This window comes from Saccoglossus kowalevskii, chromosome 8 (assembly GCF_978046115.1).
Source record: "Saccoglossus kowalevskii chromosome 8, keSacKowa6.1, whole genome shotgun sequence".
In the NCBI taxonomy this organism is placed as follows: Eukaryota; Metazoa; Hemichordata; class Enteropneusta; family Harrimaniidae; genus Saccoglossus; species Saccoglossus kowalevskii.
Genome location: NC_140648.1, coordinates 4,900,141 through 4,921,818, shown reverse-complemented (window position 1 = coordinate 4,921,818; position 21,678 = coordinate 4,900,141). Strand labels below are relative to the sequence as shown.

At 35.7% G+C, this 21,678-nt stretch overlaps 2 protein-coding genes across 2 annotated transcripts in view; one reads left to right on the top strand and one right to left on the bottom strand.

The window, feature by feature from the left end:
- Positions 1-179: 179 nt before the first annotated feature.
- LOC102804912 (NXPE family member 2-like) lies at positions 180-2,454 on the top strand. The gene is made up of 3 exons (XM_006813296.3): positions 180-729; positions 1,317-1,369; positions 1,461-2,454. Exons 1-3 carry the CDS (start codon positions 305-307, stop codon positions 2,186-2,188), a joined length of 1,206 nt encoding a protein of 401 aa, XP_006813359.3. The 5' UTR covers positions 180-304; the 3' UTR covers positions 2,189-2,454.
- Positions 2,455-4,310: 1,856 nt separating this feature from the next.
- The window catches only part of LOC100373704 (adenylosuccinate lyase-like), a 31,555-nt gene continuing 14,187 nt past the window's right edge, over positions 4,311-21,678 (bottom strand). The window contains exons 4-10 of the mRNA XM_085502058.1: positions 21,366-21,584; positions 19,114-19,274; positions 18,684-18,831; positions 15,552-15,642; positions 14,923-15,012; positions 13,672-13,848; positions 4,311-6,410 (exon numbers count right to left, since the gene is read on the bottom strand). Coding sequence (XP_085358184.1) covers positions 6,324-6,410; positions 13,672-13,848; positions 14,923-15,012; positions 15,552-15,642; positions 18,684-18,831; positions 19,114-19,274; positions 21,366-21,584 — 973 coding nt within the window. The 3' untranslated portion in view covers positions 4,311-6,323. The remainder of the gene's footprint in view (positions 6,411-13,671; positions 13,849-14,922; positions 15,013-15,551; positions 15,643-18,683; positions 18,832-19,113; positions 19,275-21,365; positions 21,585-21,678) is intronic.

The window sequence follows — 21,678 nt, the reverse complement described above, 5'->3', positions numbered from 1 at the left end:
ATATTGTCAGCATTTCATTTATAGATTAAGAATCAATTACAAAAAAATAATGATCAAATAAATGTACATTAGCTATAAAGAGGTATGCACATGTATGTGGTGCATTCAAATTAAAATAATTGTCAACTCGTATTTATTTATCTATTTATTATTTTTTTCATTTTTTTTTTAAATTTTGCCAAGAGTAATTGTGAAAACTGACAGAAATGATATTCGTAAAGGCTCATATATTTGCGTTGAAATCGAAACTTTTGATGATAATGGCCGTAAAAGAAAGAGAGGAGGCGACTTCTTCACTGCTAACATGGCTAATGTTGCACTGCAGAAGAGTACAGCTGGTCGCGTTGTTGACCATGGCAATGGAACTTACTCAGTATTTTTCTACGCGGCCTGGTCTGGCGAAGCACAAATTGACATTGCACTCTCATTTCCACGAGAGATTATAATTCACACAAAAAATACAATGAGACGCGAAGAACTTCAAGGGTTTGCAGCAAATTACTCTGATGGAAAATGGAATGCAGAAACTCGCTGCTCCCTTATCAATGAAGGCGTGTGGTCAGACAGATGTGAATACATCAATCCAAACGCATTAGGTAAAACAGTCTTTGCATGTGTCAAACTACCGTATTTTAGCTGCGACCAGCTTATTAACGTGTGGTCAAAGGGTGCTGGTCTGAACCGTCTTCCTTTAGATGAAAAACAAAAAGTCCAGTATATTTATGATGGGTAAGTAGTTATGCTGTCATATATTCGAGCAGCAGTATAATAACTGCGATAGGAAATTTAAAATGTTAATCTCTCCTATATAAACACTGGTTATATTTTACACGTATGCTATTCATACCATGCTTTGCATACCTACAAGTTGGTACAGACATAGCTTTACCTGAATTTCAATCCCGTCGATTTAAGTACAGATTCTACTATGTACGCTGGCGACAGGAATCTGTGCTTATAACGACTGTCACTAGATATCCCGGATGATGCCCCTTGCCAATAACTTGTACTCACCGTGCTTCTCCTATTAAGCTGTGCATTCTGTATAGTCTATACTCTTTCCCGATATGTTCAGTTGTGTATTTCCTATTAACTACACCTTTTGTAGATAAATTGTGTATTCACTGTGGTCCACACCCTTTCGTAATATGTTATGTATTCACTTTGGATTACATCGATCTATTATTGATAAGTCGTGAATTTCCATAGATCGCAATCTTTCACAATATGTTGTACATTCGCTATACACTGTACCATTTTCCGATAAGTTGTGTAATCGCTATGTCATATTATTTTTCTCAAACATTTTTATACAGGAGATACAGTCCGAATACTTTAAAAGAGACGCCAATAAAGTTGAAAATCTTGGGTAAGACTGACTTTCTTAGTCATATTTTAGGTGGCTTGTAAGAATGAATGAATGGATGGATAAATAAATAATGTTTTTTTTTGCTATGTAGAAGCTGAAGTATCTCCTCCAAAATTACCTCCATGTGGACCTGATGTACCTATACCATTATCAAGTGGCTACTGGGAAAACTCTTCCGTATTTGTGCCTCTAGTGTGTCAAAGTCAACAATGGAGACAGCAAGATATCGACAATTGCATAGCTGACAAGGAATTCTTTAGTGTTGGCGACTCTACACTTGGGCCACTGGTTAAATGGTTTCTCAAATCACCTGAGTTAAGAGAGTCTAACATTTATTTTATGACACCGAGGCTTGCAGGTCCAAGGGTTAAGATCTTTGAAACTATTTTTGAAGCTGATTTGATTGACAAAATCAGTAAGCGAAACTGCCAATCAAAGACACATGTCGTATTCTTAAATTTTTGTTTTCACTTTGCTGGATGGTCTACACGAGCTTATGTAGAACGACTTGTTCGCGTAAATTTGGCAATTCTTCGACTTTTGCAACGATGTCCAAATTCGAAAATTATGATAAAACTTGCACATTCACGTGAAAATCTGTACAAGGAGCAGCGTAACAACCTCAATTGGATATACTATGACATGAATCGAATTGCCAGGCGCGTGTTCGGAGGAACCGGTGTTCTGTTTCTTGACCTTTGGGATATGATTAATTCTTCTTTTCAGGAAAACACAATTCATATGCACGGTGCGGTGGCACAACAAGAATTTTATCTCGCCATATCCTATATCTGCCCAGAATATGTCAAGTTACAGTAGTTGTATTTAGCAGTGTGCTCGATGAATGACTTGCAAGATCGGCAACTGAGGTGGCCATTGACCACCATTTAATTGTGTTCCAATAGTTGAAATCAGACGAGGTTGTTCAATGTTCAAACATAGTTTAACACATCGCCATCGGAAGACCTCCATTAATCGCTACCATATCATTCATTTCTGAAGCCCTCTCCACAGTACAAACGGTTTATGCGTGTGGGTTGGAATAGGTTATATAATTGAAATAAAAATTGAGATAACTGAGAAAAGATTTTTATCATTAAAGGAAACATCATCCAAAACAACATAATGACCCCTAAAGAAAAAGCTCCACAAATGTAGGAGAATGCAATTTACAGTTTTTTTATATCACTTTTCGTTCTCTAGATATTCAGCCAAAATCAAAAATGTTTAGAATAGGATCAGCGAACTTCTTTGTGTGGAGTCAAACTCTGGTGGCAGCCATGTTTGTTTTTATTATTAGAGGACGTTTACGTGCATAATCATTCCATATTTGGAATTCACATTTCCTAATATGGTATGAAAATACCCCAGAAAATACCACAAAACAAGCCATGCATGGCACAGTCCCCGTTAGTTATCAAATTTAAGATATATAGTTTTGTCTATAGCAACACAGCTGGAATATAACCTTGTCAGGAATATGATTATGATGATTGTTTAACATTAAAATGATTGAAATTTGCATCTGATCAACAAATAAGTACTTGTCAATATTTAGAATTATTGTTCTGGAACAGCATTAATTAAAACAAGCCATGCATGGCACAGTCCCCGTTAGTTATCAAATTTAAGATATATAGTTTTGTTTATAGTAATATAGCTGGAATATAACCATGTCAGGAATATGATTTTTTTAACATTAAAATGACTGACATTTGTATCTGATCATCAAACAAGTACTTGTCCATATTGAGAGATATTGCTCTGGAACAGCATTCAAAATCAGCCATTTTGAATACATGTATATATATATAACATGATGTATAATGAATATATAAAATTTTAATATAATCAGTCAAAGCATTTAAGAGATATAGCTCTAGAAGCCCAATCATTAAAACAAAATGGCCGCCAGTCAGCCATTTTGAATCCAATCTCAAAAATAAAAAGACGTGCATCAGGAACCAGTAATGTCTAATGTATGTACCAAGTTTGGATGAAATCCATTCATAAATGCTTGATATTTGATGATTTTTAGTACAAAAATTACCACCATTCGGCCATTTTGGAATATGATCGTCAAACCAATATATCTGTTTATCTATGACATGATGTATAATGAATATTTAAAAATTGAATATAATCAGTCAAAACAAGTCTGAGATATGGGCCGAGAAGCACATTCATTAAAACAAAATGGCCGCCAGACAGTCATTTTGAATCTGATCTGAAAAATAAATGATGTGCATCAGGAACCTGTAATGTCTAATATATGTACCAAGTTTGAACGAAATCCATCCATAAAGGTTTGATATTTGATGATTTTTTAGCACAAAAATGGCCACATTCGGCCACTTTGAATATGATGGTCAAACCAATATATCTGTATATCTATGACATGATGTATAATGAAAATTTAAACATAATCAAGTGAAAGCAAGTCAGAGATATGGCACGAAAACCACTTTAATTAAAACAAAATGGCCACCATTCGGCCATTTTGAATCTTATCTGAAAAACAAAATGATTTGCATCAAGGTCCCATAATGTCTAATGTATATACTAAGTTTGAACAAAATCCATCTGTAAACAGCAGAGAAATGCTTGATTTTGATGACTTTTGAGCACAAAAATAGCCACCATTCGGCCATCTTGAATTAGATCATGAAAGAAATTGATGTGCATATGTATAATATGATGCATGTGTGCAGTTTGATTGTGATTGGTCCAGGCATTTCTAAAATACAGGTCCGGAAGCACGCAGGCAGGCACGCACGCACGGAAGCATAGAGGTCAAAACTGTATCCGAACGGGGACGTTACGATGACAGATGTATAATAATATACAATAACCCTAGTGCCACAGGGGTACCATATGCAGATATACAAGACTATGCTATCTATATCAAAAGTCACATGATTTAACAATTTCTCCAGAAATGTTTCAAGATGCACTGACAATATAAGTAGTCAGCATGTTTATTATTATTAGTTGATAAAGACATTCTACGGTTTTCAAAATTGAAACATTTACATAGTATACATGGATGTGGATTAAGCAAGTCTCCCTAAGTTACCGTCTCCCTAGATTTAACAATAGATTGATGCACATGGTTTGACAAAAATTCTTACTTCCTGTGTGAGTTATTGTGTAATTTTCAAATATATCCAAGTAATTGTCCAAAAAACTCTCAAGTATCATTTCAGAATGCTACTTCTAAGTGAACACGCAAATATTCAGCATGACACCTTATAGATAATACACTTGACATTTAGTTGGCTTACAACCTTTGAATTAAAGTGCAAAACACATGACTATAAATAAACATCATTCCATGCATACCATGGGGGTTCTTGTACCTTTCTTTTTCTGTGCAGTATACTGTAGTCAGTTTTATCGAGTGTTATCAGTCTTTTGTTTTGTGTTTTTGAACTTCCCAGGTCATATAACCAGTTTTGATTTCTGTAGCCACACTACTCACTAGCTGTGTTGCTTCCACTGTGGATTTGTCTGCCATATTTATCTAAATATTTTATTCTAGAAAAAAAACAGTCATGAAACATTGCACACTAAGAACACAACAAATAAATTCAATGACACATTACACTAGGTGTGGCAAATGTAAAAAATAAGTAAAATCCTCTTAAAGCAATACACATTTTCATATAGGTATAAGCAAAAAAATGACTCGTCTCAAAAACCTGAGAATAATATGACATGTTACAAAAGTCAGTCTAAACTATAGATTTGTTAAGTTTCAGAAAACAATATGCAGCCCAAGATGTCCAAATTTCAACAAAAAAACTCACTAAGAGTGTTTTTTTTATACTACAATGTAGCAGTGTAGACATAAGTCTACCTTAGCTCTATGACGCCTAAAACTAAATGATTTGATTTGTTGATTAATAGTTCATCTGGGAAGGAGTAATTCCCTCACTCACATACCAGAAGAAAGTACAATATATTTGTACAAAAGTTCTGAAAGCAGACTGATTTGGGTATGTAAGGACATGGCGTCTGGGTACTTAGCCAAGGAAGTAACGTCATGAAAACAGGCAATCTATTAGTCTGAATCAATAATACTTGAATATCAGAGATGCCAACCTTTATCTTTGACGAGTACAAGTAGCTCTACTGAATTTCAAAAACTATACAAGCTAAAGAATATATCTAATATACAGATCTTACATTTCCAATGAAATTTGTATTATGCAGTGTCAATGTGTGTTTGAAATTTGGCCACAAGGAATACAATTAACTTGATTTTGAACTTGTATTAAGATCATATTCTTTGAAAAATATAATATGACTGAAAACAACTGAGAAGAAAAACAGAACAAATGCTCCAAAAGAGGTATGGTAAAATCATAGTAATTATTCCCTGTATCGTAATAGTGTAATCGAGCCCTCAATTTTGTAATAATTACGCTGAAATCGTAATGCTTGGCATCTCTGAAACATAAAAGAATTTCATGATTTATGATAACTGACTAAGCAAATCAATGTTTATTATTAAAATAAACATTGTTGTAGATTATGTGTGTGGTTATCACAACTTGATATAATCATTTGTTTAGATTGCAGCCTGGCTGGAATACCACTTGGATAGCTAGTAAACCAACTGTACGTTTCCATACAAGTCAACCAGTTTCCACTTGCCCGTATTCGTTCATTGCTCAATTTGTTAATTTTTATATTTTGTCAATATAGAAGATAAAGTATAAATTTGTTTGCAAATGCATGATTCGATCTTCTTTTTTTAAAAATGATTTTCTACAGATACAAGTTTTTCTATCTTAGGCTATTATATTGAGCCTACATGTATTACATTGAGTAAACCAGAGTATGCCCGTTATAAAACATGATGCATCTTCTAACAGCTTAGTTTTAAAAGACAACACAAAGGTATATGGTTTACATGAATATCAACATTTTTAAGAAGACTTCCCTAGCTTTATAAATGCAATTCGGCAATCTCATCCAACCAGTGTGCAAATGGTTTCAAAGCTGGTTTCACTTCCTCATCTAAGAAACGTGTAACCTAAAATGAAAACAAAAACAATTATTTGAATGATATTTTGTTTGTCAAGTTAAAAAGTTTGAATTACGGATATGACCATCCTCTAGTGATAATACTATACCCTAGTATAATAGTTCAAGATAAGTCTGAGCAGGTTCTGACTGGCACAATCTGGTTGGTATTCCTGTGGTTCAATAACTTAAGATTTGGACTATATAGTGATTGTGTTTGTTGTCAATGGCATAAAATGCTGGACACTATTTGCAGTATATCTTTTGTGGCAAATCTGCCCTAAATTGCCAAACATCATGTTCAAGATTTTCATTTTCTCGTGCAATACAATGTTCTCAAACTTAGCAAGCAATAACAAGAATAACGAAAAACGTTAGATAATATTCCATTCAAATAAACATCTACGTAATACAGTACTCTTTTTCGGTCAACGTTTTGACAACTCATTTTCTGTTTGCCTTTGTGACTGCATGAAAAGCTTTAGATTCATTTCCAACAGTGCAAACACAGGTATCACTCACTTGCTTGCCGAACCGTCATTTACAAAAAAATGAGCCAGATATTCACACATTGATTTATATTTGCATGGGTTCAAAAAGAAAAACAAAATGGCTAGGATACAGTACGCATAGCGAAGCTTTTGAAAAATAAGATACACTAGACTAGAGCTGATGATTTAATAATTACCAATATGGTCTTCAGTGAATTATGATAATCAAACCTTCTGATTGTTCAACCCAAAATTATTCATGACTACACTTTTTTTCTGTACACAAACAAATGATGTAAACATGCTATACATTGTATCTGTGCTGTTGGATGGGACTCCACTTTTTACTTTCATATATTCTTGCAAGTAAAGTCATGTTTCTAATCAACCCCAACCACTCATGACCGATCGTGACTTTATTTTGAAGCATAAAACCCACATTGTAAAACTGTGCTAATTTCTCTACCCTGTCTTGATAAGCATTATTGAAAGGAAACATGAATGCATGTTGTTAAAAACACTGAATACACATGCATGCTGAACATGCAAAATAGTACATTTCTCGTAGAAACTATTTATTTCTCTCTTTTTGTCAAGTATTTTACGGGGTATTTTCATCCTACCAAATAAGGAAATGCGAATTCCAAACAAGGAATGAATACACGAGTAAGTGTCCTCCAATAATAAAAACAAACATGGCTGCCATTAGGGTTTGACTGATGCGTAGTGGAGGTTGATACTTCAGCTGTACTGTCTTCATGCATACTTTGAGGTATTCTCGTAATAACCTTATATTCACTATCACTATTGAATGTATCGATGTACAATTTTCTGTAGCATAACTAGTTGAATCACAGCAAATCTCATATCAGCTTAGAGGGCACACTGCTTTGTAGTATTCTTGTGATAACCTCTTTGTATAGTATCATGAGAATCCAAATCATCTAACTATGGACTAGAGTTGAGTTCAGAATTTAATAATTATCTTCACCTAATCCCCCAAAGTACACACAGAAGAAACTTTACCATTTTGATCATGAAACAGTACAGTACATCAATGTACCCTCCACAAAGCTGATTTTGTAGTGATCCTGTGTTGAAATGGAATCCCTAAATTCAAGTTTAGTCAGCTTGTTGACTGCTTGGGAAGTCAGTCTACGAGAAAACTATCAAATTGTATGTGTTCTATTTTCTGTCATGTCAGTAAGTAGTTGTGTCATAGCAAATATTTGTGCATCAGTGATGTGCCATATTAGCTTAGAGGGCACAGCATTATATGATTACTCACATGTCAGTGGGTAGAGCAGTGATGTGTCATATTGGCTTAGAGGGCACAGCATTATATGATTACTCACATGTCAGTGGGTGGATCAGTGATGTGTCATATTGGCTTAGAGGGCACAGCATTATATGATTACTCACATGTCAGAGGGTAGATCAGTGATGTGCCATATTGGCTTAGAGGGCACAGCATTATATGATTACTCACATGTCAGTGGGTGGATCAGTGATGTGCCATATTGGCTTAGAGGGCACAGCATTATATGATTACTCACATGTCAGTGGGTGCATCAGTGATGTGTCATACTGGCGTAAAGGACACAGCATTATATGATTACTCACATGTCAGTGGGTGGATCAGTGATGTGTCATATTGGCTTAGAGGGCACAGCATTATATGATTACTCACATGTCAGTGGGTGCATCAGTGATGTGTCATATTGGCTTAGAGGGCACAGCATTATATGATTACTCACATGTCAGTGGTTGCATCAGTGATGTGTCATATTGGCGTAAAGGGCACAGCATTATATGATTACTCACATGTCAGTGGGTGCATCAGTGATGTGTCATATTGGCTTAGAGGGCACAGCATTATATGATTACTCACATGTCAGTGGGTAGATCAGTGATGTGTCAAATTGGCTTAGAGGGCATAGCATTATATGATTACTCACATGTCAGTGGGTGCATCAGTGATGTGTCATATTGGCTTAGAGGGCACAGCATTATATGATTACTCACATGTTAGTGGGTAGATCAGTGATGTGTCATATTGGCTTAGAGGGCACAGCATTATATGATTACTCACATGTCAGTGGATGGATCAGTGATGTGTCATATTGGCTTAGAGGGCACAGCATTATATGATTACTCACATGTCAGTGGGTAGATCAGTGATGTGTCATATTGGCTTAGAGGGCACAGCATTATATGATTACTCACATGTCAGTGGGTGGATCAGTGATGTGTCATATTGGCTTAGAGGGCACAGCATTATATGATTACTCACATGTCAGTGGATGGATCAGTGATGTGTCATATTGGCGTAAAGGGCACAGCATTATATGATTACTCACATGTCAGTGGGTGGATCAGTAATGTGTCATATTGGCTTAAAGGGCACAGCATTATATGATTACTCACATGTCAGTGGGTGCATCAATGATGTGCCATATTGGCTTAGAGGGCACAGCATTATATGATTACTCACATGTCAGTGGGTGGATCAGTGATGTGCCATATTGGCTTAGAGGGCACAGCATTATATGATTACTCACATGTTAGTGGGTGCATCAGTGATGTGTCATATTGGCTTAGAGGGCACAGCATTATATGATTACTCACATGTTAGTGGGTGCATCAGTGATGTGTCATATTGGCTTAGAGGGCACAGCATTATATGATTACTCACATGTCAGTGGGTGCATCAGTGATGTGCCATATTGGCTTAGAGGGCACAGCATTATATGATTACTCACATGTTAGTGGGTGCATCAGTGATGTGTCATATTGGCTTAGAGGGCACAGCATTATATGATTACTCACATGTTAGTGGGTGCATCAGTGATGTGTCATATTGGCTTAGAGGGCACAGCATTATATGATTACTCACATGTCAGTGGGTGGATCAGTGATGTGCCATATTGGCTTAGAGGGCACAGCATTATATGATTACTCACATGTTAGTGGGTGCATCAGTGATGTGTCATATTGGCTTAGAGGGCACAGCATTATATGATTACTCACATGTCAGTGGGTGCATCAGTGATGTGTCATATTGGCTTAGAGGGCACAGCATTATATGATTACTCACATGTCAGTGGGTGCATCAGTGATGTGCCATATTGGCTTAGAGGGCACAGCATTATATGATTACTCACATGTTAGTGGGTGCATCAGTGATGTGTCATATTGGCTTAGAGGACACAGCATTATATGATTACTCACATGTCAGTGGGTGCATCAGTGATGTGTCATATTGGCTTAGAGGGCACAGCATTATATGATTACTCACATGTCAGTGGGTGGATCAGTGATGTGCCATATTGGCTTAGAGGGCACAGCATTATATGATTACTCACATGTCAGTGGGTGGATCAGTGATGTGTCATATTGGCTTAGAGGGCACAGCATTATATGATTACTCACATGTTAGTGGGTGCATCAGCGATGTGTCATATTGGCTTAGAGGGCACAGCATTATATGATTACTCACATGTCAGTGGGTGCATCAGTGATGTGTCATATTGGCTTAGAGGGCACAGCATTATATGATTACTCACATGTCAGTGGGTGGATCAATGATGTGCCATATTGGCTTAGAGGGCACAGCATTATATGATTACTCACATGTTAGTGGGTGCATCAGTGATGTGTCATATTGGCTTAGACGGCACAGCATTATATGATTACTTACATGTCAGTGGGTGCATCAGTGATGTGTCATATTGGCTTAGAGGGCACAGCATTATATGATTACTCACATGTCAGTGGGTGCATCAGTGATGTGTCATATTGGCTTAGAGGGCACAGCATTATATGATTACTCACATGATAGTGGGTGGATCAGTGATGTGTCATATTGGCTTAGAGGGCACAGCATTATATGATTACTCACATGTTAGTGGGTGCATCAGTGATGTGTCATATTGGTTTAGAGGGCACAGCATTATATGATTACTCACGTGTCAGTGGGTGCATCAGTGATGTGTCATATTGGCTTAGATGGCATAGCATTATATGATTACTCACATGTCAGTGGGTGCATCAGTGATGTGTCATATTGGCACAGCATTATATGATTACTCACATGTCAGTAGGTGCATCAGTGATGGTCGATATTCAAGTAAGTGGTCTGTGTTTTCAATGAGCAAGCATGCAGAGAAATTACTCACATGTCAGTGGGTAGATCAGTGATGTGTCAAATTGGCTTAGAGGGCATAGCATTATATGATTACTCACATGTCAGTGGGTGCATCAGTGATGTGTCATATTGGCTTAGAGGGCACAGCATTATATGATTACTCACATGTTAGTGGGTAGATCAGTGATGTGTCATATTGGCTTAGAGGGCACAGCATTATATGATTACTCACATGTCAGTGGATGGATCAGTGATGTGTCATATTGGCTTAGAGGGCACAGCATTATATGATTACTCACATGTCAGTGGGTAGATCAGTGATGTGTCATATTGGCTTAGAGGGCACAGCATTATATGATTACTCACATGTCAGTGGGTGGATCAGTGATGTGTCATATTGGCTTAGAGGGCACAGCATTATATGATTACTCACATGTCAGTGGATGGATCAGTGATGTGTCATATTGGCGTAAAGGGCACAGCATTATATGATTACTCACATGTCAGTGGGTGGATCAGTAATGTGTCATATTGGCTTAAAGGGCACAGCATTATATGATTACTCACATGTCAGTGGGTGCATCAATGATGTGCCATATTGGCTTAGAGGGCACAGCATTATATGATTACTCACATGTTAGTGGGTGCATCAGTGATGTGTCATATTGGCTTAGAGGGCACAGCATTATATGATTACTCACATGTTAGTGGGTGCATCAGTGATGTGTCATATTGGCTTAGAGGGCACAGCATTATATGATTACTCACATGTCAGTGGGTGCATCAGTGATGTGCCATATTGGCTTAGAGGGCACAGCATTATATGATTACTCACATGTTAGTGGGTGCATCAGTGATGTGTCATATTGGCTTAGAGGGCACAGCATTATATGATTACTCACATGTTAGTGGGTGCATCAGTGATGTGTCATATTGGCTTAGAGGGCACAGCATTATATGATTACTCACATGTCAGTGGGTGGATCAGTGATGTGCCATATTGGCTTAGAGGGCACAGCATTATATGATTACTCACATGTTAGTGGGTGCATCAGTGATGTGTCATATTGGCTTAGAGGGCACAGCATTATATGATTACTCACATGTCAGTGGGTGCATCAGTGATGTGTCATATTGGCTTAGAGGGCACAGCATTATATGATTACTCACATGTCAGTGGGTGCATCAGTGATGTGCCATATTGGCTTAGAGGGCACAGCATTATATGATTACTCACATGTTAGTGGGTGCATCAGTGATGTGTCATATTGGCTTAGAGGACACAGCATTATATGATTACTCACATGTCAGTGGGTGCATCAGTGATGTGTCATATTGGCTTAGAGGGCACAGCATTATATGATTACTCACATGTCAGTGGGTGGATCAGTGATGTGCCATATTGGCTTAGAGGGCACAGCATTATATGATTACTCACATGTCAGTGGGTGGATCAGTGATGTGTCATATTGGCTTAGAGGGCACAGCATTATATGATTACTCACATGTTAGTGGGTGCATCAGCGATGTGTCATATTGGCTTAGAGGGCACAGCATTATATGATTACTCACATGTCAGTGGGTGCATCAGTGATGTGTCATATTGGCTTAGAGGGCACAGCATTATATGATTACTCACATGTCAGTGGGTGGATCAATGATGTGCCATATTGGCTTAGAGGGCACAGCATTATATGATTACTCACATGTTAGTGGGTGCATCAGTGATGTGTCATATTGGCTTAGACGGCACAGCATTATATGATTACTTACATGTCAGTGGGTGCATCAGTGATGTGTCATATTGGCTTAGAGGGCACAGCATTATATGATTACTCACATGTCAGTGGGTGCATCAGTGATGTGTCATATTGGCTTAGAGGGCACAGCATTATATGATTACTCACATGATAGTGGGTGGATCAGTGATGTGTCATATTGGCTTAGAGGGCACAGCATTATATGATTACTCACATGTTAGTGGGTGCATCAGTGATGTGTCATATTGGTTTAGAGGGCACAGCATTATATGATTACTCACGTGTCAGTGGGTGCATCAGTGATGTGTCATATTGGCTTAGATGGCATAGCATTATATGATTACTCACATGTCAGTGGGTGCATCAGTGATGTGTCATATTGGCACAGCATTATATGATTACTCACATGTCAGTAGGTGCATCAGTGATGTGTCATATTGGCTTAGAGGGCACAGCATTATATGATTACTCACATGTCAGTGGGTGGATCAGTGATGTGTCATATTGGCGTAAAGGGCACAGCATTATATGATTACTCACATGTCAGTGGGTGCATCAGTGATGTGTCATATTGGTTTAGAGGGCACAGCATTATATGATTACTCACATGTCAGTGGGTGCATCAATGATGTGTCATATTGGCTTAGAGGGCACAGCATTATATGATTACTCACATGTCAGTGGGTGCATCAGTGATGTGTCATATTGGCTTAGAGGGCACAGCATTATATGATTACTCACATGTCAGTGGTCGATATTCAAGTAAGTGGTCTGTGTTTTCAATGAGCAAGCATGCAGAGAAAAAAAAAAGGTAAAAGTGGGTAATTGAGCAAAACACGTACATTACTGTAGTTGTGTGAATTTTTAATTTACCTGTTCAGGGGCTCTACCAATAAATGTTGTGGGGTCCAATATTCTGTCAAGGTTGTTTCTAACTGGTGAAAAATAGGCACTTCTTTTTATTCTCTCTACCAAGTCATTTTCTAAGCCTTCTTCTTTAACTTTAGCTGCAGCTTGATGAGATAGGACACGGATCTGCTCATGACATTCCTAGAAAAACAACAGTTGAGTGTTGTATGCAAAGTTTACATACTGTGATGGTGATGAATAAGGTTTTATAAGTATACTGTCAACCTTACTGTTGCAATGCAACATGCAAAGATGAACAAGACATTGTTAATTTTTTATTTTCATGCTTTAACATGTTCTGCTTGTCAAATTTCCATTTAGAAAGTTAATAACCAGGCTACATGTTATGGTTTCTTCATTGCGTTATTAAATTATGAAACAGAAAGGTTTCAAGAAAAATTGCAAATCTAAAAGTTACAAAATCATTAAATGTCATGAAAATGAATACAATAATCAAAGAAAGAACTCCCCATGAGTTTGAGTGTGTTGGAGGCACTTGAGGTGAAAATAAAAATTTGAAGATAGTCATTTAAACAAGATGTTGAATTATATTACTGAAAAAAAATGTTAGAAATATTAAAACAAAATAATGCTCATGTTCAGTGTAAGTTCTAATATAGAAGTGCAAATGAGTAAATTAATATTTAAATGAAAAACAAAGCATAACAGAAACAAAATGGCAACCATTCAACAATTATTGAAAATAACACAGTCCCTGTTCATACTTTCTCAATATGATCTCTTATGAGGTAAATACCAAACATTCCAAAAATCAAAGAAAGCTTGGAAAAAACTCTTGTGTGGTGAATGTTTAGAGGCATGAATTACAAATAAGAAATACTATATTTACTATACTAGAAACTGAACAAAATTGTGTTTATTGCATGCAAAATCATTGAAATATGTGTTATTTTGACAATAGCTATGTACATTGTACCATGTTTCATTAAAATCTGTTGAATGGTACTTGAGAAGCATGAGAAAATAATAAAATTGTCAAATATGTAAATTAGGTAATTAATATGCACTGATTTCAACCAATTTATTAATCAGGTATGCACATGATCCCCCAGTGCATCTATGTATGTTTCAATGAAAACTGTTCAATGGTACATGAGAAGCAAGTGAAAATGGATAAAATTGGCTGTCTTATATGCAAATCAGGTGATTTATACATAGTATGTAGTATAAAATAAGGATAAATAATATACATACCTGTCTACTAGCTCCTGCTTTCACCATGGCCATTATAATATTCTCTGTTGCCATGAATGGCAGTTCTTGTTTTATATGACGCTCTATAACCTACAAATATTGTATATCTGATATTATAGCAATACTTGATAAAATGTCAGGGGTAGAACAAATACAGTCGTCATAACATCATATGTCCATTTATTAAAAGTACAACAATAGAGGGCGCCATTTATCAAGTTCCATTGCTTGTTAGAAACCCCTGTGGACAGACATCAATACATCACTAAACCTCTTAAAACCGTGTATTTTTGAATCTGAAGCTGCATGCAATACACTAGATTTACAGGTATTTTAGTTATACTTGCATCCAACTTTTCAAATATAATTAAGATTAGATATCATATTGCATAAAATTATCTGTCAGCATGCAAAGTGAAGCCGTGAAAGGAAGGAGGTGATGTTCTGTTAAATCTGTGTTTATTGCTTCTTGGTTAAATGAAAATTGTTGGATGTACCACAATGCATCTTCCATCAGCAGCCAGAGTAAGTCAATGAAAGGCTAGTTCATTTTTCACAGTAATTTTGTTTTTTAAATCAACGTGTAGGTTGGGTAATTCCTTATTTATATAAATGTGTATATTGCTTACCTTCGGGTAAACCACAAGACCTTCTGATACATTTTGTAATGTAGTTAAGAGAATATCCGCTGTTAAGAACGCTTCAGGTAAACATATGCGTCTACAAATGAACACACAAAGAATTACTGGAATTCAATGTACGCCAATGTACCACTGTACAGATAAAATAACATACCTATTTGCACTGTCATCTAGGGTTCTCTAAAACCACTGTACTGATAACATAACATACCTATTTGCACTGTCATCTAGGGTTCTCTAAAACCACTGTACTGATAACATAACATACCTATTTGCACTGTCATCTAGGGTTCTCTAAAACCACTGTACTGATAACATAACATACCTATTTGCACTGTCATCTAGGGTTCTCTCATACCACTGTACTGATAACATAACATACCTATTTGCACTGTCATCTAGGGTTCTCTAAAACCACTGTACTGATAATATAACATACCTATTTGCACTGTCATCTAGGGTTCTCTAAAACCACTGTACTGATAATATAACATACCTATTTGCACTGTCATCTAGGGTTCTCTAAAACCACTGTACTGATAACATAACATACCTATTTGCACTGTCATCTAGGGTTCTCTCATACCACTGTACTGATAACATAACATACCTATTTGCACTGTCATCTAGGGTTCTCTAAAACCACTGTCTGATAACATAACATACCTATTTGCACTGTCATCTAGGGTTCTCTAAAACCACTGTACTGATAACATAACATACCTATTTGCACTGTCATCTAGGGTTCTCTAAAACCACTGTACTGATAATATAACATACCTACCGTATTTGTCTTCAATTAGGCGCCACTTTGTTACACTTTCATGTCATGGTGGCGCTTATTTGTGGTTAAATTTGAGCAACTTTGTTTCAAATGGCGCTTATTTCAAGCACTTCAAGTTCTAGTACCGGTAACTGTGTTACAAGCCATTGTTTTTGCTCCATTCTGGTGATAGATTATTGACAATATTTTACACTACAGTCTGACGCTTAGTCACTGTAGCCTTTATTTTAAATACTGAGTAAATGACCCGTTTTCAGACAGTTTAGAAAGTTATACAAAAAATATCATTCTTTAGAAAACATTCACAGTTTGCCGTACAATCAACAGAAAAATAAAACAAACACAAATTCAACGCTTAGTAGTCAATGATCACGGTAGCAAAATCCGGTCATGCTGCATTCCACGGTTACGATTATTACTCAGTAGTAGTTATAATAACGTACAAAAAATAAAATGCAAGTAAAATTCAACTTAATTTCATCGTAAGCGAATGATTCTGGTCGCATGTAAATGCTCGGCGCGATTCGATGTCTGCCATGCTTCCTGTCTAGGACTTGACCTGAAACGCGTTTTTTGACCTGATAGGTCAAGTCGTTAATTAACCAATCAAAATGCTGGATGATGCCAACGTGATCAAATTACCATAGCTCATTTAAATAATGTATGAACGCAATGCGGAAGTGATTTGCCGATGTTTGCGATATTTTGGCTTTGATTTTGGTGGGAAAAACGGCATGATTTTTTTTTCAAATCAAGAAATTAGTTATTTTTGGAAAGTAAACTGAGCATTTAAAGAATAATTTAACACTGTTTACTGTGACAACAGCGCATTTGAAACAGAACATTTTCGCGTTGTTTTAATTTCGTTTTTATGGACTTACTGCAAAATTAAAAACCACGCTGATATTTTCTACAGTAGACTAAAAAGACATGTTTCAAGAGATTATAGACCGATTTCTTAAAAATTGTTAGAAACAAAACCAATTTTTTTTACATAAAAGCCATTCGTACAGTAACAGCGAGGGACTTCCGCGATCGCGTCCATCGCTACGAACCGGTAACCGGTAGTCGATCCGCCGGCGCCCAATTCACGATCATTACATGCCAAAATTTCAACTTTGTCTGGCGCTTAATTGAGGTGTAAAATACAAAGTTTTTGTGGCACTGGCGCCTAATTGAAGGTGGCGCTTAACTGAAGACAAATACGGTATTTGCACTGTCATCTAGGCTTCTCTAAAACCACTGTACTGATAATATAACATACCTATTTGCACTGTCATCTAGGGTTCTCTAAAACCACTGTACTGATAACATAACATACCTATTTGCACTGTCATCTAGGGTTCTCTAAAACCACTGTCTGATAACATAACATACCTATTTGCACTGTCATCTAGGGTTCTCTAAAACCACTGTTATAATATAACATACCTATTTGCACTGTCATCTAGGGTTCTCTAAAACCACTGTACTGATAATATAACATACCTATTTGCACTGTCATCTAGGGTTCTCTAAAACCACTGTACTGATAATATAACATACCTATTTGCACTGTCATCTAGGGTTCTCTAAACCACTGTACTGATAACATAACATACCTATTTGCACTGTCATCTAGGGTTCTCTAAAACCACTGTACTGATAATATAACATACCTATTTGCACTGTCATCTAGGGTTCTCTAAAACCACTGTACTGATAACATAACATACCTATCTGCACTGTCATCTAGGGTTCTCTAAAACCACTGTACTGATAACATAACATACCTATTTGCACTGTCATCTAGGGTTCTCTAAAACCACTGTACTGATAACATAACATACCTATTTGCACTGTCATCTAGGATTCTCTAAAACCACTGTACTGATAACATAACATACCTATCTGCACTGTCATCTAGGGTTCTCTAAAACCACTGTACTGATAACATAACATACCTATTTGCACTGTCATCTAGGGTTCTCTAAAACCACTGTACTGATAACATAACATACCTATCTGCACTGTCATCTAGGGTTCTCTAAAACAACTGTACTGATAACATAACATAGCTATTTGCACTGTCATCTAGGGTTCTCTAAAACCACTGTACTGATAACATAACATACCTATTTGCACTGTCATCTAGGGTTCTCTAAAACCACTATACTGATAACATAACATACCTATTTGCACTGTCATCTAGGGTTCTCTAAAACCACTGTACTGATAACATAACATACCTATTTGCACTGTCATCTAGGGTTCTCTAAACCACTGTACTGATAACATACCTATTTGCACTGTCATCTAGGGTTCTCTAAAACCACTGTACTGATAACATAACATACCTATTTGCGCTGTCATCTAGGGTTCTCTCAAACCACTGTACTGATAATGTATGCAGTGGATCCTGGATCAAACACATCAAATGTCGAGCCAATGAACAACACCGTTCACTACGCATTGGATTTCGTTTATACGGCATAGCGCTTGAACCTGATATGAAATGATTCAAACACAATTTACAAATCATGGCAAATAGAACCTATTGGACTGAATCAGAAATTGTTATCGTTTGATTTTATGATCAAAATTTAACTAACACTCCATTTACAAAAATGTTTTTACTCAATGTATGTTGACAATTTTAGAATAAAAATAACCTGAAAAAATACTATTCCACCATAACAGTTTTCCAAGAATATTTTGTCAAAATGATGGTAAACCTGTGTGTAGAAATCAATGACATCAAACATTTAGGTATAAAAACATACACACCTATTTGATCGCTTTCAAATGGTTCCTCAACTTCTTTTAAGTTAGCCAGTAATCTGATATCTGTACATATTTTATGTATACTGCCACCTAACCCTGCCAAGACAGCTAATACATCAAAGTCCACCTTTCTACTGTATGTCTGCCCAGTAACAATGTAGGAACTACAGAAATGTGTAAATAAAAAAAGATTATTGGATTGTATACATTAACGAAAGACATGCAATCACATCGAATAAATTGTTTTGGTTGTGATGAATTATCATTTTAGTGTCAGATGGCGCTCTTGGCGTTATAATAATACAGCTTCTGATTGTTTTCACCACTAAATTATACTTCCTGCTGCATAATTTGGAAAAATATAGCATGGAGATTTGAATGAGCCATTTTTCTAACACCTCAAGATCTTGTGTTATGCATGAAATCAAACATAAAAATAAGTCATAGAGTTGTAGAAGCATCAAAACATCACATAGGATTTGACAAACATGAAAGTATGTTTTAGGGATTTTTATATTTGGAAGCTATAATATGAATATTTATGAGTAAACACCTATAGTTGGAAGCTACTATTTGAATATTTATGAGTAAACACCTATATTTGGAAGCTATAATATGAATATTTATGAGTAAACACCTATATTTGGAAGCTACTATTTGAATATTTATGAGTAAACACCTACATGTATATTTGGAAGCTACTATTTGAATATTTATGAGTAAACACCTTTATTTGGAAGCTATAATTTGAATATTTATGAGTAAACACCTATATTTGGAAGCTACTATTTGAATATTTATGAGTAAACACCTATACTTGGAAGCTATAATTTGAATATTTATGAGTAAACACCTATACTTGGAAACTACTATTTGAATATTTGGAAGCTATAATATGAATATTTATGAGTAAACACCTATATTTGGAAGCTATAATTTGAATATTCATGAGTAAACACCTATATTTGGAAGCTGGAATTTGAATATTTATGAGTAAACACCTATATTTGGAAGCTAAAATTTGAATATTTATGAGTAAACACCTATACTTGGAAGCTATAATTTGAATATTTATGAGTAAACACCTATACTTGGAAGCTATAATTTGAATATTTATGAGTAAACACCTTTATTTGGAAGCTATAATTTGAATATTTATGAGTAAACACCTATACTTGGAAACTATAATTTGAATATTTATGAGTAAACACCTTTATTTGGAAGCTATAATTTGAATATTTATGAGTAAACACCTATACTTGGAAACTATAATTTGAATATTTATGAGTAAACACCTTTATATGGAAGCTATAATTTGAATATTTATGAGTAAACACCTTTATATGGAAGCTATAATTTGAATATTTATGAGTAAACACCTATACTTGGAAACTATAATTTGAATATTTATGAGTAAACACCTTTATTTGGAAGCTATAATTTGAATATTTATGAGTAAACACCTATACTTGGAAGCTATAATTTGAATATTTATGAGTAAACACCTTTATTTGGAAGCTATAATTTGAATATTTATGAGTAAACACCTATACTTGGAAGCTATAATTTAAATATTTATGAGTAAACACCTTTATTTGGAAGCTATAATTTGAATATTTATGAGTAAACACCTATACTTGGAAACTATAATTTGAATATTTATGAGTAAATACCTTTATTTGGAAGCTATAATTTGAATATTTATGAGTAAACACCTATACTTGGAAGCTATAATTTGAATATTTATGAGTAAACACCTTTATTTGGAAGCTATAATTTGAATATTTATGAGTAAACACCTATACTTGGAAACTATAATTTGAATATTTATGAGTAAACACCTTTATTTGGAAGCTATAATTTGAATATTTATGAGTAAACACCTTTATTTGGAAGCTATAATTTGAATATTTATGAGTAAACACCTTTATTTGGAAGCTATAATTTGAATATTTATGAGTAAACACCTATACTTGGAAGCTATAATTTAAATATTTATGAGTAAACACCTTTATTTGGAAGCTATAATTTGAATATTTATGAGTAAACGCCTATATTTGGAAGCTACTATTTGAATAATTTCAATCATGCGAAGCTGATGCGATGTGATGATGTGATGCTGAGGCGACAATGAAGCCATGTGTAGGCGACAATGATGCCACAAACGCCTAAGCTTTCGTGATAACTGTACTTTATATCTTTCACTATTTGGTACATTCACATTATTTGGTACACTATTTGTCACAGTGTCTTACTGTTTAAATCCTGCCATTTCTGTCACTAGTTTATCTAAGACATCCACTTTCTCTGGATTGCCCTCAAACAAGGACAGGAAACTAGCCTGAGTACCAGTAGTTCCTTTCACTCCACGGAATCGCAAATCATCTCTAGCACGAATGATATTTCTCAAATCCATACACAGATCAGATACCCATAGACATGCTCGCTTACCAACAGTTGTCAACTGAGCTGGTCTGAAATTCAAGGAACACCATGACAAGTTAGGTATTATCTCATATCTATAGACCTTATTTAAGCAATAATAAACAGTTTCCCCTCCATTTCCTT

Coding starts and splice junctions, on each gene's coding strand:
- LOC102804912 (XM_006813296.3), top strand. CDS start 305: ATGGCTAATGTTGCACTGCAGAAGAGTACAGCTGGTCGCGTTGTTGAC. Junction 730..1,316: donor GTCCAGTATATTTATGATGG/GTAAGTAGTTAT, acceptor ATTTTTATACAG/GAGATACAGTCCGAATACTT. Junction 1,370..1,460: donor AATAAAGTTGAAAATCTTGG/GTAAGACTGACT, acceptor TTTGCTATGTAG/AAGCTGAAGTATCTCCTCCA.